The sequence below is a fragment of the Ascidiella aspersa genome, chromosome 4 (genome assembly GCF_963924565.1).
Source record: "Ascidiella aspersa chromosome 4, kaAscAspe10.2, whole genome shotgun sequence".
Lineage (NCBI taxonomy): Eukaryota > Metazoa > Chordata > Ascidiacea > Phlebobranchia > Ascidiidae > Ascidiella > Ascidiella aspersa.
Window position 1 is genome coordinate 34,692,291 of NC_139450.1, and position 20,558 is coordinate 34,712,848.

The 20,558-nt window shown below is 32.2% G+C and overlaps 1 protein-coding gene across 3 annotated transcripts; it reads right to left on the reverse strand.

The window, feature by feature from the left end:
* Positions 1-1,854: 1,854 nt before the first annotated feature.
* LOC146157678 (proto-oncogene tyrosine-protein kinase Src-like) lies at positions 1,855-20,001 on the reverse strand. 3 transcript variants are annotated; one of them, XM_083387693.1, is made up of 13 exons: positions 19,902-20,001; positions 19,509-19,571; positions 16,461-16,660; positions 14,424-14,523; positions 12,916-13,014; positions 12,409-12,512; positions 10,392-10,541; positions 7,875-8,033; positions 6,493-6,749; positions 5,617-5,770; positions 4,643-4,774; positions 3,764-3,927; positions 1,855-3,004 (listed from the first exon to the last, which is right to left on the reverse strand). In XM_083387693.1, exons 2-13 carry the CDS (start codon positions 19,565-19,567, stop codon positions 2,942-2,944), a joined length of 1,641 nt encoding a protein of 546 aa, XP_083243819.1. In that variant the 5' UTR covers positions 19,568-19,571; positions 19,902-20,001; the 3' UTR covers positions 1,855-2,941. The 3 variants fall into 3 exon arrangements, with proteins under 3 accessions (XP_083243819.1, XP_083243821.1, XP_083243820.1); XM_083387695.1 differs by lacking the exon at positions 7,875-8,033 and adding an exon at positions 8,435-8,590; XM_083387694.1 differs by lacking the exon at positions 12,916-13,014 and adding an exon at positions 13,571-13,669.
* Between the last annotated feature and the right edge of the window lie 557 nt (positions 20,002-20,558).

The window sequence follows — 20,558 nt, forward strand, 5'->3', positions numbered from 1 at the left end:
ATTCCAATGTATTTTGTATTGCATACATTAAACTGTAAACGTATTGGGCACAAGCATTTAACATATTTGGGGTGCATTTCACTTTTTTTGGGGGATGCACTTTTGAAAGGTTGAAAAAATCTCGCGGGTGCACTTGCCATACTTTCCACAGTGGGGTGTGGGTGGGTCAAGTATTATTATATTCTTTAATAATAATACTTGACCCACCCTAACCCAAACCCACAAATATTGTGCATTAATTTTATAATTGTGGAGGATTCTAGACCAGCGCCACAAAGTGTAACCAAAGTGTTGCGCAAACATACCCAATGTTTTATTAAAAAACTTATGAAACTTTTTAAACTTTCTGCAACAAAATCAGTGTTTTAGAAAATTATACTATTTTAACAACATTTTTCGACGAATCTTTGAAAAGTTCAACTTTGTTTGTGAAAACAAACACAAATATCCCCAAAAGTAATTTTGACGCATTGCCTTTAAATTTATGGATGTCTGATAAAAATCCTGAAACAATTTTGGTTAAAACAAAATTTTAGCTGAAAACTCACGTTTAAATGAAGAAGAACACCTGAAACTTTACTTGAATACAAAATTAAGTTAAAATGAATAAATAAAACAACATCTTACGACAAAACTAACAAAGTTTTTATTTTCATTTCCGACAAAAAACAAAAACTTGGCAACTTCCAAATACGACATTCGGTGGCTTTAATCCGGGTCAGGTAAAGTAACTCAGATTGCCAAATGTTTCCAAATATCTCTTAAATTAGCTCTTCATTTGCCAAAATAATTAACAAATTATAAACAACAGGTAATAAAATGTTTAGTTAGATGTAAGATGTTAACATTCTTTTTGTTTTTTGGCAAGGAAGTTTTATCTGCTTTGGATATAGTTCGTGTCTATAATTTTAATTTAATGACGTAATATATTTACGCCCTGGTTTGGACGTCATGATTCATCCACGTGACACAAAATAAGCATCAAAACAAGGTTTTAAAGGCAATAAAATTAACATTGCGCCATAACGTTTATGCGAGGACTTTATTATGTCATCGTTATCGCGTAAAAGCGCTAGCTAAGTGCGTGAGTTGGTTATTTACTAAACGAATCACCAATCTGAGGTTAAACTGAAAGTTTAGTGGCCCTAAAATATAAAATTGTGCAGGTCTTGCTAGCCATGCGAAGCAATACAGGGACTACTTGTATTCATCTATTCTATACGGTTAAAGTTTTATCAAACTTTTCTAGAAATTTAGTTTCCTTGGTGGAATAGCGGAATTACCTTACCCTTGTTAAAACGATTTAAATAAATTCCTTAACTATAAAAAAATGTTTTAAAACAGATAGGCATTGGTTTAAGCGCACGATTACACCAACATCTGTAAGTTTGTAACAAAGCTGCGGGTCGGGGTTGGCCTCGAGACTGGAGTAAGATTTTTTACGACTACCAGAGTCCGACGTGCGTATGGGTGGTAGCAAATTCAAAACGATAAGACGTCAAACTGTAAAAAAAAAAATAAGACTAAAAAATCAAGTTTAATATTTTTCTGCCATGTTATGGCCAGAGTTGGATCAATTACAATTGCTTCGTTAATTGTTTCAAATACATTACAATTAAATTAAAAGCTGTAGTTAACTATAAAAATTCAACTTCCAAATAATCCAACTCTGGTTACGACACCGGGGTTGTTTTAAAGAGCCCTGTTTGGAATAGCATTTTACGTGTGAAAAATAAAACTATTGTCACCGAACTTTACAATGTTTTAGTCCAAATAATATTTCACAAACAACCTTTACCTTTCTGTAGTTAAAAATAACTAAGAAATAAAATCCACCACTTGAGTAATCTTAATATTAGTTGTTTATTGGAGCGATGTTGTTAAAAACTAACGTAACGATAAAAAGTAAAAGGGCGCGGCTAAATTAATAGAAACAACTTTTGAACAACTATTGCAAAAATACAACAGAAGGAAATAATATACAGGAAAGCACAAAAATAAAAGTACTCAAGAACACGCTTATATGATCACTGGCACTTGATGCAACAAAGCAGGTGCGAATTAAAGGCAGCAAAAACAAGAAAAGATGGATAATAAAAAGCTGCCTGGAGTGGAACAGCATTGGGTGACCATCTCAATAAAATACCTTCAAGACGATCCAATGTTTAAACTAGTGGATATTTCATTTAAGTGTGGGTCTCTCAGGTAAAACACGTAGAAGAGATTGGACATTTCAATGTGATACTAGAGCTGGAATTATTTTAATCTTGGGATATTTAAAAGAAAACAAACACACAAATTACAAAATCCAAAAATTGTTTTTTAATGTATTCATCATTTAAAGAGGAGCTATTGTGGTTTCCGGGCACAAACTCTGCATAGAGTGTTTTCTAAACCTGGAAGTTTAATTCTTTACTTGTTATAAAACATCAAGCTTGTGATTATCAGGCGTGCGTTTAACTAAAACTTCAAAAAACAGTTTCAAAAGTAAATAAAAAAATCATTTTAAAAAGCAAAACAAAGTCATTTCCACACAGTTAGTCTAGAACCTAGATAAATTCATAAAGCAAGGTATTTAATTAGGTCTAAAAAGCATTTAAAAGCAAGTTTTACGAATCTAGGAGCAGAGAGCTTGCATAAATTCCGCATGTTATTAATAATATTATTTCGCGGCGCTAACATTATTCTATGCTGACAAATTCTTTATTTTTAGTTGATGTTATTTTGTTAAAACATTTAGTGATTGTTTACAAGAAATAAAAGTATGTTTTACACTCGAGCACAAGTTTCCTTGACCGAGTAATACTTAAGTGTGTCGCTTAAAAGATTCTGTCATGATTAGCATCGTCAAGTCGATTTAATTCCTTTGGTGAAAACGTTTATCTGCGTTAAAAGCACTTGGTGTGTTAAGTGCAGCGAAGCATGACGACAGCACCATTGCTCAAAAGTCGTTCATTTCTTTGTAGTTTGGTTCAGTTGCCGTGAAGTAATCTTCCAAGAAGCCCTGGAAACAAAAAGATTTAAACGAGTTAGCCCCAAAAATAGTAAAAAGTGAAGATACTTTTTACGGTTGCCTGTTGGTAAATTATAACTTTTAATGTGCATGGATTTTTCAAGTATTTACTTTTAATATATAAAAGCTTAACAGCAAAAAAGGAAAATGTCAAATTAAACTTCAGATTAAAATAAATAAACCAGTATTAACACTGGTAAATAAAAATAGTATTTTTGTGATAAATCTTTTATTGCTTCTATCCCAGTTTAGTAATAAGAAGCTAATTTCACCAAACAATAACTTCTTCAGTTTTGTGATGAATTACGTCACTTTTTTACCAAATGAATTGACTGTGGTAAAATTAAAGCTTTTCTTCTTGTAAAAACAGAAAACTTCTGCTTGTAAAACATTTAAAAAATAAAAATAGTTTTTGTTGTTGGAAAATCAAAATATCACTCAAGATCGCATAAGTTTCAGAATCTTAAAAATTAGGACCTTTATTTAGATACAAATGACTTGAATTGGTCGATTGGACTTAAGTTATTTCAAATGACCTGGTATTCCTACAATATCTTCTTCATGTTGTTTTGCTGCTGTATCTCAGTTTTGTGATGAATTACGTCACTTTATTACCAAATGATTTGACTGTGGTAAAATTACAAGTTTTTCTTCTTATAAAAACAGAAAACTTCTGCTTGAAAATTAGTTATTTCCTATATTTCCACAATATCTTCTTTACGTTGTTTGCTGCTGACAAGTTGTACTTACCTGAATATACTCAAAGGTGGGTCTGTGAGTTGGGTCTTTGTGCCAGCATTGTATCATAAGTTCGTATAGCGAGTCGGGGCACTGGGGTTCGTGGGGTCCCTGCGAGGGTTTCGGCATCCTGTAACCCCGCTCAACCTGCTCCAAAACCTCACGGTTCATCATTCCTGAAAAATAACATGAAATTGTGAACATTTCTAAACCACTTGAATTTCATGAAGGCTGCTTCTAATGTTTTCTGTTCTTTTATTTTAAAAGTAAAATATTTTGTGCAACAATCATGCTGTAAGAAACCTTTATTTACAACAATCTTTTTTCCCCAATATCCACTTATGCGTTTTTTCAATCTAAAATTATTAACAGACATGTGCTTACTTTGTGTCAATATTTTTTTTTAAGTCTAACCTATGATGTCAGAATTATCTAATATCAATAGCTCTAACTTCTCTCAGTTATCTGCATTACACATTTTGTTATTTTTGAGTTTAATTTGATCATTTTAAAAAAGCTATTAAATTATTTTAATGCAAAATCAGATTGCACTAAGTCTTTTTTATTTTGCAGGTTTACATAAAGTTTAGTTTCGCTAAAAGTTTTACACTTTATTAACATCCTGACTTACTTTTGGGTATTTTTTATGAGAAAAAAGAATGCAAGACCCTATGTTTTTAATCACAAGCATGAAATTTTGATTTGTTTATTTGCTAAATTGTGAAATTAAAAAATAACTGTGTTAAGATTAAATTTTAGAAATTTCACCGTCAGCATTATGTGTTATGTTGTAGGGCAAGATTCTGTTGCGAAACCCAACTTTTTTGCAACCCAATTATGATGTTGCTTATAATGCGCACAACTATATTTTAGCTATCAACAACAACTTACCAGGATAAGGGATTCTTCCTTTGGTGACAACTTCAGTCAACATTATCCCGAAACTCCAAACGTCGGATTTTATTGTAAACTTTCCGTACATTGCTGCTTCAGGGGCTGTCCACTTGATCGGGAACTTTGCACCTGATTGGAAAGTTTTTTCACTTGAAATGCAGGAAATACTATTTTAGCTCGTAAAAGAAATATTGAATAATTGTTTTTAGTGGCTAAAAAATGAATATGTCTCTTTCATTATTTACCACACATGATGCGATTAAATTACACTTTAAGGTTTAAGCTAAAGATATTTTTAAAGCAATGGAAACTACAACACGTTGTCTGCGGATATTTTTATTTATTTATTTAATAAACAAGTTGCTGAGGACTTAAAAGTGAAAATATGAAACAACTCAAAATGACCCATCCCCTATTACACAGCAAATACAACAAGCAACATAACATGACTTTTGTTTGCTTTGTCGAAAGCCAATTAAAAACCAACTTGTTGATTTCTGATATGTGTACTTTTGAATGTTTCAATTTAACAACTTTGCATCTTTGACCATAGTAATGAAGTAATTTGGTGTTGTAATCGCACAGACATACTTCAAAATTTAAGATATCGACATTGAAATACAACATCAATGTACCATCCCTAGTGCATTATGATAACACTTAACTAGAGATTGACTGATATAACTTTTCAGACCAATAACGATAAGCGATTTTTTATGTTTGTGTCAACCGATACCCAATAACGAATTTTTATGTACCTTGGATATGATAATAAATTTAATTAATATAAATTAACGTTCAAATAGCATTTCAGTTTATCTAGTCTTCCTACATGTATTTCACCCTTAATTTGCAGATTAACATTGCATGATGCTGAATAAATGTGTTTTTGGCAAAAAAATGAAATTTGGTTGTTTTTTAGAAGCTATATCTTAAACCAATATATCATTCTATCTCTACACTTCACCGACCTTGTCTAGCGCTGTATTCATCATCCACGATCAACCGAGCGAGACCAAAGTCTGCGATCTTGCAAACCTGGTTCTTCCCGACCAGAATGTTGGCCGCTCGCACGTCTCGATGGATGTAATTCATCCTCTCGATGTAAGCCATGCCCGCTGCAATCTGCAGGATTAAATATTGTTATATGACATTATTCAGTTTGTAAACTTGCATATTTGAAGTGTAAAATTTGAACAGCTGTATCTTTTCAAATTAAAATATTTCAGAATAACTAAAGAAGTTGAATATATGTTTTAAAAGAACAACATTTTTAAAACTAAGTTATTTAAAAGCAGTTTAATTTTTATATAAAGATTCACATAGGAAATTGCCCCAATTAAAAACAGCTGTAAAAAGCAAATATAACAAGAAAAAATAGTTAATTCTGTGAATATACTGTTGGTGTCAGGCAGTGCATCAATTGTAAAAATGTTCTTCCAGCAAATATTTTTATTAAATGTAGCGACATTTTGATTAGCTATATACAGGAAATCTTTATCAGGGTAATGATTTTATTAGACAAATGTTGGTAATAAAAATATTTGCCGGAAGAACAACTTTACAATTTGGAACATAGAGGCTGGAGCAAGATAAATTATTTATCTTGCAAGGGTCAAGGTGATTTCCTTTATTCACATATTCAGTGCAACATAGTGGCTGGAGGTTATAGTAGAATGTAATAAGAATATCAAAGACCATACAGAAGTAAGTAGCATTTTGAACGTTTTGAATAACTCTTTATTTATTTTCATGAGTTATTCAAAACATTGATGATACCTAATTCTGCATGGGCTTTGATTCTTTTATTATAACTTTACAATTGTTAGTTATTCGCTTTAAATTACCTGAGCAGCCATATCGATCTGGTCGACCAGCGTGGAATCGCGTCCCATACCGTCTTTCAAGTAATCAAGCAGACTTCCGTGGCACATATATTCCGTAACGATGTATATTGGCTCCTTCGACACGACTGCGTAGAGACTAACTAGTTTCTCGTGGCGCAACATCTTCATAATCTTCGCTTCGGCGAGGAATGCCTCCGGGGACATCGTTCCGGGTTTGAGCGTTTTTATCGCGACTTCAGTTGTTCGATTCCACAAACCTGTTACACAAGAAAGTGTTACAACTTCAAACTCTTTGCATTTAAATATATGTGACAATACAAAATATAGCTGGAATAACAATAGCAACAGCAAATATAATATTGGCAACTCTTTCTGCTGTCATAGGTCAATATAATGATAGTTAAATATCCAAACAATTCAAAGAATTTCAATGTTATCTTAGTTGACATAAAGTCTATTTGCTATTGATATTTAGAAATGGAATGTTCTAGAAGCAAAAGTAAAACTTGCATAGTTTCAAAATGTCACAAGTTTTGTTTACACGCTTCTGTTTAGAATTTAGGAAATAACTTTATCGGGTCTCTCTCTCACCCCCAAGAGACCACATTGTAAGGTTAACATTTTGATAGAAATTGATAATTTACCACCAATTTGTTAAATAGAAATTACTAGTTTTAAATATTTTTAATATACCCAGGTTCAGCAGAAATCAGAGTTACCTTTAATATTTACATTTTTTAACAAAAGTAGCTTTATTATAAAAAATACACAAATCATTGAAAACAGCAAGTGATCAAAAAATTCATGCAACATTTTTAAACAAAAAAATCCAATCAGTGATTTAATTTAACACAACCATTCCACATTCCTAACATTCGTCATCATAAACATATAATTGTATATTTTGAGTATTGAACTCTTAATCTATTATATCCTATATTTACATAAAGTAGTAATAAACATTTAATAATTTTTATTTTGAATATCATAGTTATGTTGAGTAGTAAAACAATTGTTCATTTTTATTTTGGGTATTGTACAAAACTCTTTTTTGTGTTATGATACATTTTAATTAAATAATAGAAAAATATTAATTTTCTTTGGGAGTATTGTATACAACCCTTAATCTATTATAATATTTTTTACATCGAATAGAAATCAACCTTTTAAAATTTTTATTTTGAGTATTAAACAAAATGTTTATCTTTTACAATGTAGTTATGCCAAATAGTAAAAAAAATTACAATTTTTCAATTCATGTATTGTATAAAACTCTTTCATATGTTATAATAGATTTCAATTAAATAAAAGAGAAATACTAATTTTATTTACGAATATTGTATAAAAACTGTGTGCGTGAACTAATTTTGTGTTATTCTTACCTTTCCAGACCTCCCCGAACATCCCCGCACCTAACTTTTTCTCGAGGACCAGCGACTCTCGGGGAATTTCCCAAACATCTCGTGCGATTGTGATTGTTTGCGGCTTCTCCAACAATGGGCACGGGTCCTTCAGTCGGCAGCACAAACCATCGGGGGTCGCTGGGGTCACCAAGGGTCAAAGGTCAACGAAACAAGAGGATGGGAAAAGAAAAGCAAACAAAATAAAAATGATTAGAACAAAAGTTACAACATTTTGTTGGATGACATGGTGATAATAATGAAAATGAAGCTATGCCTCTAGCAACATCTTGCAAAGAAAATGTTGTTTAAATTGTAAACTTTCTTTGAAGTAAGTTTGCTATTTGTTTTAATTTAAATTTTTTTAGAAAAATATTTTACTTTACCAAGAAATTGGAGGCCACCTTCATTTTCTTATTAACTACGATACTCATGAATCAATGTGAAAATAAAACATGCCCTGAATCACAAAAAACAAAAGTTTGATTTGTTTGGTCATCGACAACCAATCGGATGCTCTGTTGCCAAGCAACCAACATGACCTTTCCACACTTCGCCGAACATCCCGGCTCCGAGTTTTTGTTGCATGTCGATCTCGTCACGGTTGATTTCCCACACGTCGTGCCCCATCGAGTGGATGGTTGGTTCGTGCTGCCGACACGGAAGGTAGATACGACAGCAGAGACCGTCGCAACTAGCTACATTCCATCCAAGCAATAAGACACGGTACTTTCATTATGTGGGGTTTATAGAATAGTTGTATATTTGTGATTTGTACAGGGTTTCCCAAAACTTTTTGGACCACAGACCACTATTTGTGAATTTGTTATTTCGCGGACCGCAATACAAAGTAAAAAATAAATAAAACCAAATTTTGTTTATTTACAAAACTGACAACATCTATGGGACGTATGCAATTGCTTCTTTCTGCATAAATCATAAATTCTTGCCGTTATTTATGAAAGGCAAACTTGTAAATTAGAGTCCACAGAAAGTCATGACCTGTATTTTTCCAAATGGCAATCAGAATTTATTATTAGTCATAGACGAGGAATATGAGAATTTTTCGCAAACAACTTTTTGACTACAACGCAACAAGTAAGATTTACGATATTGGATAGCAAAGGTTTTCAAAACATCAAGTTGTGAATAACTGCGGCAATTATTTTTGAAAGGGTACGTACTGTACAACGTATATGTGTGACTTTTTAATTTCGTGTTATATCGCTACAGACCACCTGTGCAGTCGTTGTGGACCACAGTTTGGGAAATCCCTGGTCTAAACGACAAAAGTATGTTGTATGCTTCGAAATCAGCTGCAAGAAAATTCGCCAATAAAAATTAAATTTGCTTCCACAACATCCCACCTAATCAGCAAGCCCATTATTCCCACCACAGTCAATATAAATGGATTCTTTTACGTGGGGTTTTATAAAAATTGTTATTTTTGATTTCGATATTATCATTACTAGCCCGATACTAGGGTGGTATTGGCGCCGATCCGATATCAAACTAATGTAAATATTTCGCTCATGTTTTGCAATCTATGATTTTTTATTTTGAAAGTTATATATAAGTTACAAATTTGTTTAAGCGCTTTTGCATCCGCTGTAAGAAAATTTGGACCTAAAAATTAAATTTATATTTACACTTGTAAAACATTTTCTCATGCTTTTTTGCCTAATATTGAAAAGTAAACTCCTTTTTCATCATAAAATTTAGCGTACCAACAAACTAACTATCCATAACAAAAACCGGCCATCCTGTGTTTCATGTGGGATAATTATCAGGCGGCTTTACATAAAATTGATACCAATTTTTTTTTTATTGAGTTTAGGAATTTGGCTGAATGCAAACGGTAAAAATTAAATGATTTGGCTGCAAGAAAATTTATTTTTAACAATTATAGGAAGATGATTTCGGACTTAGTTTGATCTTTAGTCAATGTTAAGTGTACAAGAAATGATAGATTTGTAACTTGGCCTAGAGTTACTAGGTCCACTAAAAAATAAGAACCAGACAGAATTTGTGATTTATATAAAAAAGGTTTTGCATTTATTCATAAATAGATTAAAAACACATTAAACTGCTGATCTGTTTGGGGATATGTAAAAACGTTTTTTTTTTCAATTATATTTACTAATTCACTTGAAATTTACTAAAAAACTTCCACGGAAACATATTCAAAACATGAATAAGTAAATAAGATGTCATGGAATAGTCCTCAACCACTAACCAGCGCTTATGCTATTATGTTTGACTAGCTAAAATATTCAAAAAAAATCAACAAAAGCACTGTCATAGTGAAATCCCGGTTTGCCACACAAAACAAGGTGCAGAAGGGAACTGAGAAAGAAATTTATTATATTTACTAATCCAATTAAAATTAAGTGAAAACTTTCACAGAAACATATTCAAAACAAGAATATCTGAATAAAATTTTATTGAATAGTTCTCAACGACTAACCAGGACTCAAAAAAAGTTAAAGTTCAGCTTACTCTGATAGTGATCAACGAGGTCTTTTAGTGCAGTGAACTGGGCACGAGCGGTGATGTAAAACCCTCCACTGTCCAACTTCCTGATGCGATAATGCTTCACGTTCAAACCCTTCAAGGTGTCTTCATCGAGAATCGACAGAGAAAAGGTTCCTGTGGAATCATTAGACTTTTACAAAGCTACACAAGTATATTGTGAATGTAGTGTCAGGTTGTCAGTTTGAAAATGGGTAACTGCAAAATACTGCAAGGCTTTGGATAGACCTGAATGTGGTAGGTTAAGAGTTTATCGATAGGGAAAATGTTCCTGCATTACAACTTTGGGTTTTACAAAACTACACTGTACTTGTGATGCATAGCAAATAGTAAAATAAAAGCATAGCAATAAGTAAAATAAACAGTTAGTTTTGTAAATTACAAAAAGTTTTGTGGCACACTGTTTTGCCATGGCACACAGTTTGAGAATCACTGACCCAAAGTTATTGTGTCAGTTTTGGAAGGTCCCTGTGAAATACTGTAGGGTTTTTTTGGAGCTGAGTGTGATAACTAAGTTCCCAAAGTCAAGTTCCCTGTTTCTTTAAAGTTTTAACTTGTTTTAACAACCAGCGCTAATTGGAAACAGTTATGTTTGTTCTTAGATAACCTTAAAAGCAGTATTTAAACATTTTTTTGAGTTTTTTAAACATCAAAGGCAAAAAAACTACTTGCCCAATGTATCTCAGATATTTATATACATGCATTGAGTTTATCGGAGAGCTGTATTTTATAAGTTTATTTTGTTCATGTTTATTTTTAAAGAGTAATTGGTATTCTTAAAAATCAGCATTAAAAATGAAGCTTTTTAAACATAGTGTAGTGCCTCAACCCTTGGTGGCAATTACAAGGCGAAGAAAATATGTTTATTACTTGGAAGGAGTGTATTACGTCAGATTCTTTAACATATGAGGCATTTAAAGCTTACGTGTTAGTGATCACAACTTTTATTTTAGCCACCTGAGTCATGTTTTATCAATTATAGAAACATTTATCATCATTAGGTACAAAATGCACGGGTCTGATAAGTAGCTTAAAAATAAATTGCAAAGCCAAAAAGAGTAAATCAACATCATCTTGATAAAAACATTTCTATACGCACTTGTATCATCTTCAGTTTTAATGTGATCGATCAATTCAATTGTATTGTAACGAATGTTAAAAGTTACTATTCTATTTACAAAGTTAAAATAGACACATTAGCATACAAAAGTTAATGTTGGGCACAATGAGTGACGCAAAACTTATCATTTAACATTTGCATCCTCAACTTATACAATAAACCATGAGAGGAAATACAATATGTTTAACGTCACACATAGCAGCTATGTTACGCTGGAAGTTTATATTCTAAACAAATTGCAGAAGTATTTATATAAGATGTGGCACATGTTTGTGGAAAGCTTTTAAAAACATCTCAAACTAGTTAGTTCCTTGGTTTTGCTTGAGAAAGGTTTTTCGAAAAAGTTAAAGGGTAAATAAAATACATTTGTTTCGAAATAACTTACAACTCATTTTGACATCTTGTTTTTATAGCATGAAGCAGTATATGCTCCTAAATGCTGTCAGGATAAACATTTTTTCTATTCTTTGGTTCGACTAAGAACCTCCCAGTGCACAAAATGACTTCATTTGTTTACAAAACAATGGTGACACTTGTGCCCTGTGTGGTATTGGTCTACACAAGTGCATGGGAACCTTGGGCTCAAAAGCCCAATGGGATTTTTCAACAACATCTGCCCTCTCAATGACTCAACCAAAATTTTTTTACTATGAAATACCAATAGTTTTTGGCGCATTGTGCAAATCTTATTTAGTTTGTCATATCTTTTAGTGATGGAATGTTGGGACTTTTTAAATTACAATTTTTACTTTCTTAAACTTAAAAATACTGTATGGCTCCCACAGAAATACAAGTGGAGTTAAAAAAACGTAGTTTATGGCTTCCTTAGCCAAAAAGTTCCTGTTTTTCATAAAACCAACAAACCTTGAGCAGTTTCACTTTCTCGTATCAGAAAAGTTCCTCTCATGTTTTCTTGGTTCAGCAAAAGACGCTCAGAATCCTTGCGGCTTATTTTACCAAAGAACCATCTGACAAATAACATTTATGTTTAAAATATATAAGTCTTGCCCTACAGTGCAGGGATAGGCTCTTATCATCAACAATATCAAGATTGAATGAAGTTTTGAAGTCATATTTAACAAACTTTAAATTAATTTTAAACTGTAGAACATTCTTAAAGAAAATTATTAAAAGTAGAAAAAATCCTGACATTATAAAAATGTTTAATCTTTACAATTGCAAACTTACATAAAACATATTTTAAACTAACCATTGGTAATAATAGTTGATCTTAAATATTTATTGTTTAAATTAAATTGTAAAAACTTAATAAAATCTCAAGCAATCACACTTAAACTTAAAATCGAAAAAGTCATACCAAAAAAAAAGAATGAAATTTGAGTGACAAATCAACAAAACATCAAGGCTTACTCTTCGCACTGCACAGAGTTAGCTGGTGCCACGTAGTTACTTGGAATGTATCCAGTCTTCTGTGTGGCGAGCGATCGGGCTTCCCACCAATCACCCTCGCTGCATGCGTAAAATAAAAACATGCAAAACGCAAATCATTCAAAGTTCTTGCAGGAATAGAAGTCGCTTTGCTAAACAATCCTTGTTCTTACTGTTGCTGCCAGGCATTTATCAATTTATAAAATTGTTTTTCAAGGCCCAAAAAAATAATATTTTTCAGAAAAACAATTTTATAATTGAAATCCTTGTTTCACCAAATTTATTTTAGTAAACAATAATTTTTTGCTATTTTTCAGCTTCATATTGGAATTTTAGCGCACTCTTTCTTGTCTGCTTCGTTTTAAAAACACAGTAAGTAAAAGATTTTGCTGAACAAATGCATTTCATTGTAACTTTAACAGAAATATTTCACCAAAATAAATAGATTGTTTAAATTATTTTTCGTTCTATATAGATACTTTTAGCAAACTTTTTGCATTCAATGTTTAAAGTAAACTCATTTCCAACAAATAAAATTTTCACGCTGGGGAGCAATTGATTCAAATAAAAGAGAAAGAAGCAAAATCCCGATCAGTGGGATGTCAAAATATCCCGACCAGCACGGTTTTTATCTTACTCTTCCGATTCTAATCCTCCATCCAACGCAATGTAGTTGCAAGGCACGTAACCTTGACGACCGGTTGCCATGGAACTGGCTAGCCACCAATCAGTCTCGCTAAATGTTGCGCAATCGACAATATCAGAAAAAAATACGGTGAAAAAAACATGGCTGCGATGCAATTTTTGCTTTGTTACCGTAAGTGACCTTCATATTTTTATCAGGACATATATTTTGAATTCTAATCACAATAAAAGTTATTGAGGATTTTTTTGGTGTTGATCTATGTAATATTTTGCCTTTTGTTTGTCCAGAAAAAATACCGGGCAAAAATGATGGCTTTTATTGAGTCCAATACCAAAACTTAACCTTTGAACCTTTATGTTTTTAAGTGGACTTAAATTTAAATTTACATCACAATATAAATTTTTGATTTTTTTGGTGCTTATCTAATTTTTTTGATATTTTGATTGTGCATCAAATAATTCAAAATAATTTATAATTTGAATTCTCATAATGGTTTTAACATTATTTCTGTATGTTAATATTAAAAGTCATTTTAAACCATATATTGTGCCAATTTTTATATTAATTTGTTTATTTCATAATGTTTTAGCTAGAGAAATACGTTCAAGTGAAAGTTGCACTGTCCACATACATACAATACAGAAAATAGTGCATTAAATAGTTAAACAATTTATAGTCTAAAATCCTATTAAGGTTTAATCCCTATTTCTCTATTGATTTAAGCTTTTTAAGTGTAATAGTCGTATTAAACTGTGTTACATATATATTATATTTTAATAGCTAGAGAAATATGTTGCAGTAAAAGTTCCAATGTTAACATATAAAGTTGGTCGGTATTACTTACGTGCTGTTAAGTATGAATAACTGCTCTCCCTTTTTGAATGATAAATCATCGGCCGTCCTTGCATCGTAATCATACAAGGCAACGTAACGTACAGCCTGGCCTGTACAACATCAGTAATACACTTTCAAATTACTGCCATATGCATTAAATGCTTTATAATTATTTATAACTATTTTAAATAAATTTTATATTAAAAAATTAATATTTTGCTAAACTTATTTTTTAATTAAAAAAAAAACTTGATAAATAAAATGTAACACCTATTTACACTGTTTATATAACTACATATTACATAAATAAAAAAAATTATTACAGTTTGTACACAAAATACATGCATTCACATACAAATCAAGCATTCAAGATTGTCAGAATATCATTAAGGTACATTCCATTATTGGGAATAACATGCAATGTTGCTAGCAGTTTTTTATAAAAATATGAACAAAAAGTGAAAATGTGAACCTACTAACAACTACATCCACTTATTATTGGAAAAATTAATCTGGCAAGTGGTAAATTAAAACATTAGAACACGAAATCAACATTTTAAATAAAATTTTTAATTTTTTTAAATAAATTAGGGTATTGCTTCATGAACAACCCTGAAAGGAAATCAAGGGCAGATAAATTTTTATAACTTAATTACGAATAATTGGACAAAATATATATTTATGTTTCAATTAGAGACCTATTATGTTTAACTTTATTAACTCACACAAATAAAAAAATTGACACAGAATAAGAACACAAATTAATTAGTTACTGGGAACAAGTGTGAACATGATAATTTTTTGTTTTTTAATTAAACCACATTCAAACTAAAATAAAATTGAATGCATTTAAATTCTACGGAGGTTTTGAACAGAATTTTTATGATGATGTCAAGGTTAATATGGACGCTACCTCCGGCTGCTTTTTGTTGGTTGAATACAACGTGGGGGGTGGGGGATACTGTGGGGATTGTTACCGTGCTTTCCGATGGGAAACTAACAGTGGGAAGTGAAATGTCCTTGCTAGAACATGCAACATGCAAGAATACCACAACAAGTATAAGCAGGAGACAGCAGCATCAGGAAACAACACAATATAAAGATGGTTAGCAAAGTGCCACTTTAAGCAAATCTGTAATTCTAGTGTACTTGGTTGGTAAAAAAATAAACTAAATAAAAGTTAACTTTAATTAGCCTAAAATCACCTTGAGCAAGTTTTTATTTTTGGATTTTCTAAATGCTCGTCAAATGCAGACTAGATAATTATGAATGAAAATATCGAATGTGGATCCCCTAGATGCCGAGTTGTGTACTCATCCAATACTAGGCGGCAATCTGACATCAATCAATATAGGAATTTAAACCATAATTTGCGATAGAACGCAGCAATTTCTAATTTATACAGGTGATCATTCTAAAAAATCAGTGAGTTAACATCTGGAGGTAACAAAACTTCTTAATACTAAAGTACTAAAGTACATTTCCGTCTAATAACCGAAAAAAACCTCCAAAACAGTTCAATTTAATCTTTTTTCTTGTTTAATAATAGTAATAGCGTCATTTGGCATAAGATACAATACCATTTGTCCCAAATATCGGGGATCCATACTGTAATGAAATACCAAGTATCAGACACTCCTAAAGATAAATAGGTGTAATACTTAACTGGTATGATTGGCATGTTTTAATACTTAGTATTGGGAGGTTTACTTTTTACAACTTGCATAGATTTGCAAAAATTAAAGCAAGAAGATACAAGTTTTTCAAGTTGTCATTTGGTATTCATTTGAGAAGCCAACTGAACACTAGTTGCTCAAACAAACATGAGCCTAAACTAAACATGAACTAAGAGGTCTAGAAGCTAAACTGGGAAATCATGGGTGAAAAGGTTTCGTCCCACATATGAACTATGATTAACAGAGCAAGCGCTTCTTGTAGTTAGTGAAGTGTTGTTAGTTATTAGTGGGCCACAAACAACATTCAAGCAACATCAAACATTCGCAACTAGAAGCTGCAGCCACCACAAACAACGTATCGGCCTCTTCACCTTGCATAGTTGGACGTGGGGCCATGGCCTGGCTTATGGTGGCCTGTTGGTGCTGGTTATACATTTGGGGGCCGGCGTTGTAACCCCCTAACCCCCCCTGGAGGGAGGTGGGGCCAGAAATAACGGGGCCGGCCGATACTTGGGGGGCGCTTATCGTGCTTGGCTGGTTGATGACAATCGGGTTGGCGTCAAAATGACCGCTGGAATTAAAACTTACGTCAAAAAAGTTATTATTTGCAAATATTACTTAGCACACAAGGTTGTAGACCTAACTGGCTTAAACAAAGCTTATATTTTGTTTTGGTATTTAAGGAACAAACGATTCACAAACTTCACAAACCAGTTGCACACAAAAGATAACACTCTTTTAATAATAGAGTCTAGTTTGGTCATAATTAAACCAAACCCATCTAATATTATCTACTCCACAATAATCCAAACTAACTTATTTAAACATTCTTTACTTTGGGTCTTACAACTGTAAAGATTTTGAGTTTTTTAATTGAATTGAACGAACTACCTTTAAAATAAAGTTTAGAGTTGATTTAGAGTTTACAGTTGAAAATGTTTGGTAAAAACAGCCTTCATAAAACCATACTTCACCATAACGTTTCGGCAAAATTATTATGGCGTTTTAAACTGATCATAACACAAGGTATTGTCGGTACACTTGTGAATAGCAAAATGTCGATTTTGTTGAATATTATGGCTTTGGTATTTTATTAAAACTTTTTCATATCTTAAAAACTTTCTAAGAAACGGGATTTAATTTTAGGTTTCACAACACATCAATTCAACTTAATACTGGTGTAATCTGCCTTATAGGGAGATATAAAAAAAAATGGTTGTCATTGATTTATTTAGTGAGGCAAGAAAGTGCAATAAACTGAATGAAAACAAAACAGCTCAAGTCCAAACACTGATCAATTTTCAAGCAAAACAAAAATAGGGAATCAACTTTAAAAATCATGTTATTGACAAACAAATGGAAAGTTGCAAATCACATAATAGATGATTTATCCCAAAAGTGTGAAATAATGTTTTTATGAGACCTCCTTCGAATGGAGATGTTGGTGCCGACTGAGCTTGCGGTTGCTTGGTTTTACTTTTCTGTTTATTCCTCCGAAAAACACTGTTCCATAATTTCTTTGGCATTGTATCTACTGTTCACTTATCAGCACAAATTCATCAAACAATTCCCTGCTATATTTACAACACTTTAAAATCAGGTTTTCTTAACAAACAGCAAATAAAAATGAAATCCAACGGACCTTTAATCAATTCCATCACAAAACCACTAACTTTACGTTTTGTTAAGTGCAACTAAAAATTGAATATCTTTATATTCCTTATATTTTTACTAACTTACTTTTGTTTTAATCTTTAGAAGCAGAAATCCAATGGAATCTAATCAATTCTAACACACTATCCACTAACTTTAAGTTCTGCCAATTACAACTAAAAATAGAATATCATTATATTCCTTATCTTTTACTAGGATCGTTTTAATACTTTGGTCTTGTAGAAGTGACTTAGCTATTGATCTAACTTTAAAGTTGCACGTAAATGATGCTTAAGAGTTGCATGTTTGATAATCGGTGTAAAGGGATGAATGTACGTCACACACAGGCCACCGGAGCCCTCTGTAATGACATAAACAGGAAGCTAAGCTGTAAAAGTGACGCTGTAAATGATTTGGCAAATTATCACGCCAACACAACGTCAAATACAACATAAACCAATTTGATTTTAACAAATTACTTTTTACACTTTAGAAAAAACTTTCATAAAAAGACCCTAAAAAACATGTTAATTTTACAAAATATTGCATTGGCTTACACTTTCACATTTCTTACAAACCTTAGTAGTAATGTGTATACGAATAAATATCAATGGTAAACTGTAAAATAAATGCCTTTAACATGCTAAACACTTGCCTGGGGTTTACAGCAAGAAGCTAATAAATAAAAATAACCTGCAAATGTTGCTGACAAGCAAATGTTTCACTTGTGAGGAACAATCTTACATACTAATACTCCACCCACAGCCTCCCTATTATAACAATGCACAGCAACTTTCAACAAAACTAAGATCGTGACTCAATTAACTTCTTGCGATTGTCAACATGCCTACAGTAAGGACGCCTCGTCATAATTTGACGCTATTGTTTTAAACTATTGTCATAAACTGCAGACCTTTCACAAAATGCTGTAAACTTATTAATCACTAACAGTTTTGGAAAAGTGATATACACCTACAAAACGTACATAAAGTTCTATGTTAATTGCTTGTAATATCACGTTTGACATTTGCAATACAATTGAGTGTATTGGTTGATGAGCATAGGACCTAGTGTGACGTGGAATATAATTTGATGCCTAGAATACATAAACAGTGACTAACTTATCACATATGCCACAATATACAAGAAAAACCTAAGGTTAATAACATAAGGCCTTCATTTTGTTGTAACAATCTGAATTTGGACAAGATAATTCCTAGTTTAATATGTGACAGGAATTGGATATTCTGAATATTTTTCCAGCAACAACTAAATGCAGTAGATGCAATAACCTTTGCAGTTTTGTGCGTTGAATAGATTGGCTGCAGTAGGGTTGGCATATTAATAACCCCGCTAAGTTAGGTTCAGGAAATGCTATTGAAATATCTCGCCTTATATTGAAACGACCGGCTGGCAATAAATCATTCCTGCAAGCTGGCTGCCAGAATACGGCAACTATGGCCTAGCTATCAATAAGAAATAATCAAATTTAAAAGATTTTTAATTTTTTAATAACTTAATTTCAGAGGTCATTTAAACTATTACATTTTATTTTATTTTAATGGTGATTGAAGGCTGGTTGTCAATTTATATAAAAGAAACGCTGATAAAAGTCCTAAATACCAACAGTCTCATGTGGTGTCTATAAACACTAATAAGCATTACATCCCTGCACTAATGAGTAAGAAGTATAATGTGGGACTTTTTTTTAAAAATAAGCATAAATACACTGTATACACATTTAAATTGCTTGGATGTAAACTTACGTGGCCGAGTTTGAGTTGTTCCGGTCATGCTTAGCCTCTTTGCTGGAGCAACACCCCATCTTACTGCAACAAGTACGACACCGTGTGGATGCATTTGTAAAAAATAATGGCCACAAGGTGGACACATAACACCAAGATCGGTGGTGCACATTGTTCAGCAAAACAATTAAAGATACTGAATGTTTATGTTTTGTATAAATTTTCATCTTCCAATTTAAAAATCAAGAAAACAACTTTTAAAATAAAACACAAAAGTTTGTTATTGCTTTTAAAATCGCATTTCAAGTATTTCAAACTTTTGACCCAAACCTAGGTGCTTTACATAGAAAAATGAACTTTGAAAGAAAACCATACTACAGTTTTAATAAGTTATGCTAATGTAACAGTACTTACCTGATGTAGGTTTTAAACTTTTTTGAGTCAAGTTGTTTTCTTGAGGCGAACTTCGTGAAAAAAACACAAATTGATTAAAAAAGAACAACTTGTATATCCTGGGAGTAAATATAATGAATGTGAGGCGGTGGTATAATTTAAAGTGATGGCCAATACAAGAAGTGTTATAAAATGTGATGGCTTAAGATTACATTTGTGGTTCCAATGAAAGCACACAAAAAAATATGCACTTGACCGCTTACTAATGCGAGTGCAATCTATATCAGGCAATTGCTGATTGACACCAACTTGCCCGACTGGCTTGTACATAAAACAATGGTTGTTGTTAGCACCTGCCAGACTAATTTGTTGACTAAAGGGCAATATGCAAATTACTAACAAATCCATGGTTGGGCAAATAATTAAACCAGTATATCACACATGGTAAATGCCCTAAGCATTTATAGTATGGTGAACAATGAGAGGAGTGGCTCAAAAATGCAGGTTAAATCAACATAATTGGGAAAGACAGCAATTCGCAAGCAGGCAGTTTTCAAATGACGTTTTGTATGGGCAAGTGCAAGTTATAATTTTAAAGCGAAATTACCTCTAATACCATGGTATTAAAACCAATGGTAATACTAAAGACGCAGTAATATCTATGACAAAACAAGATTT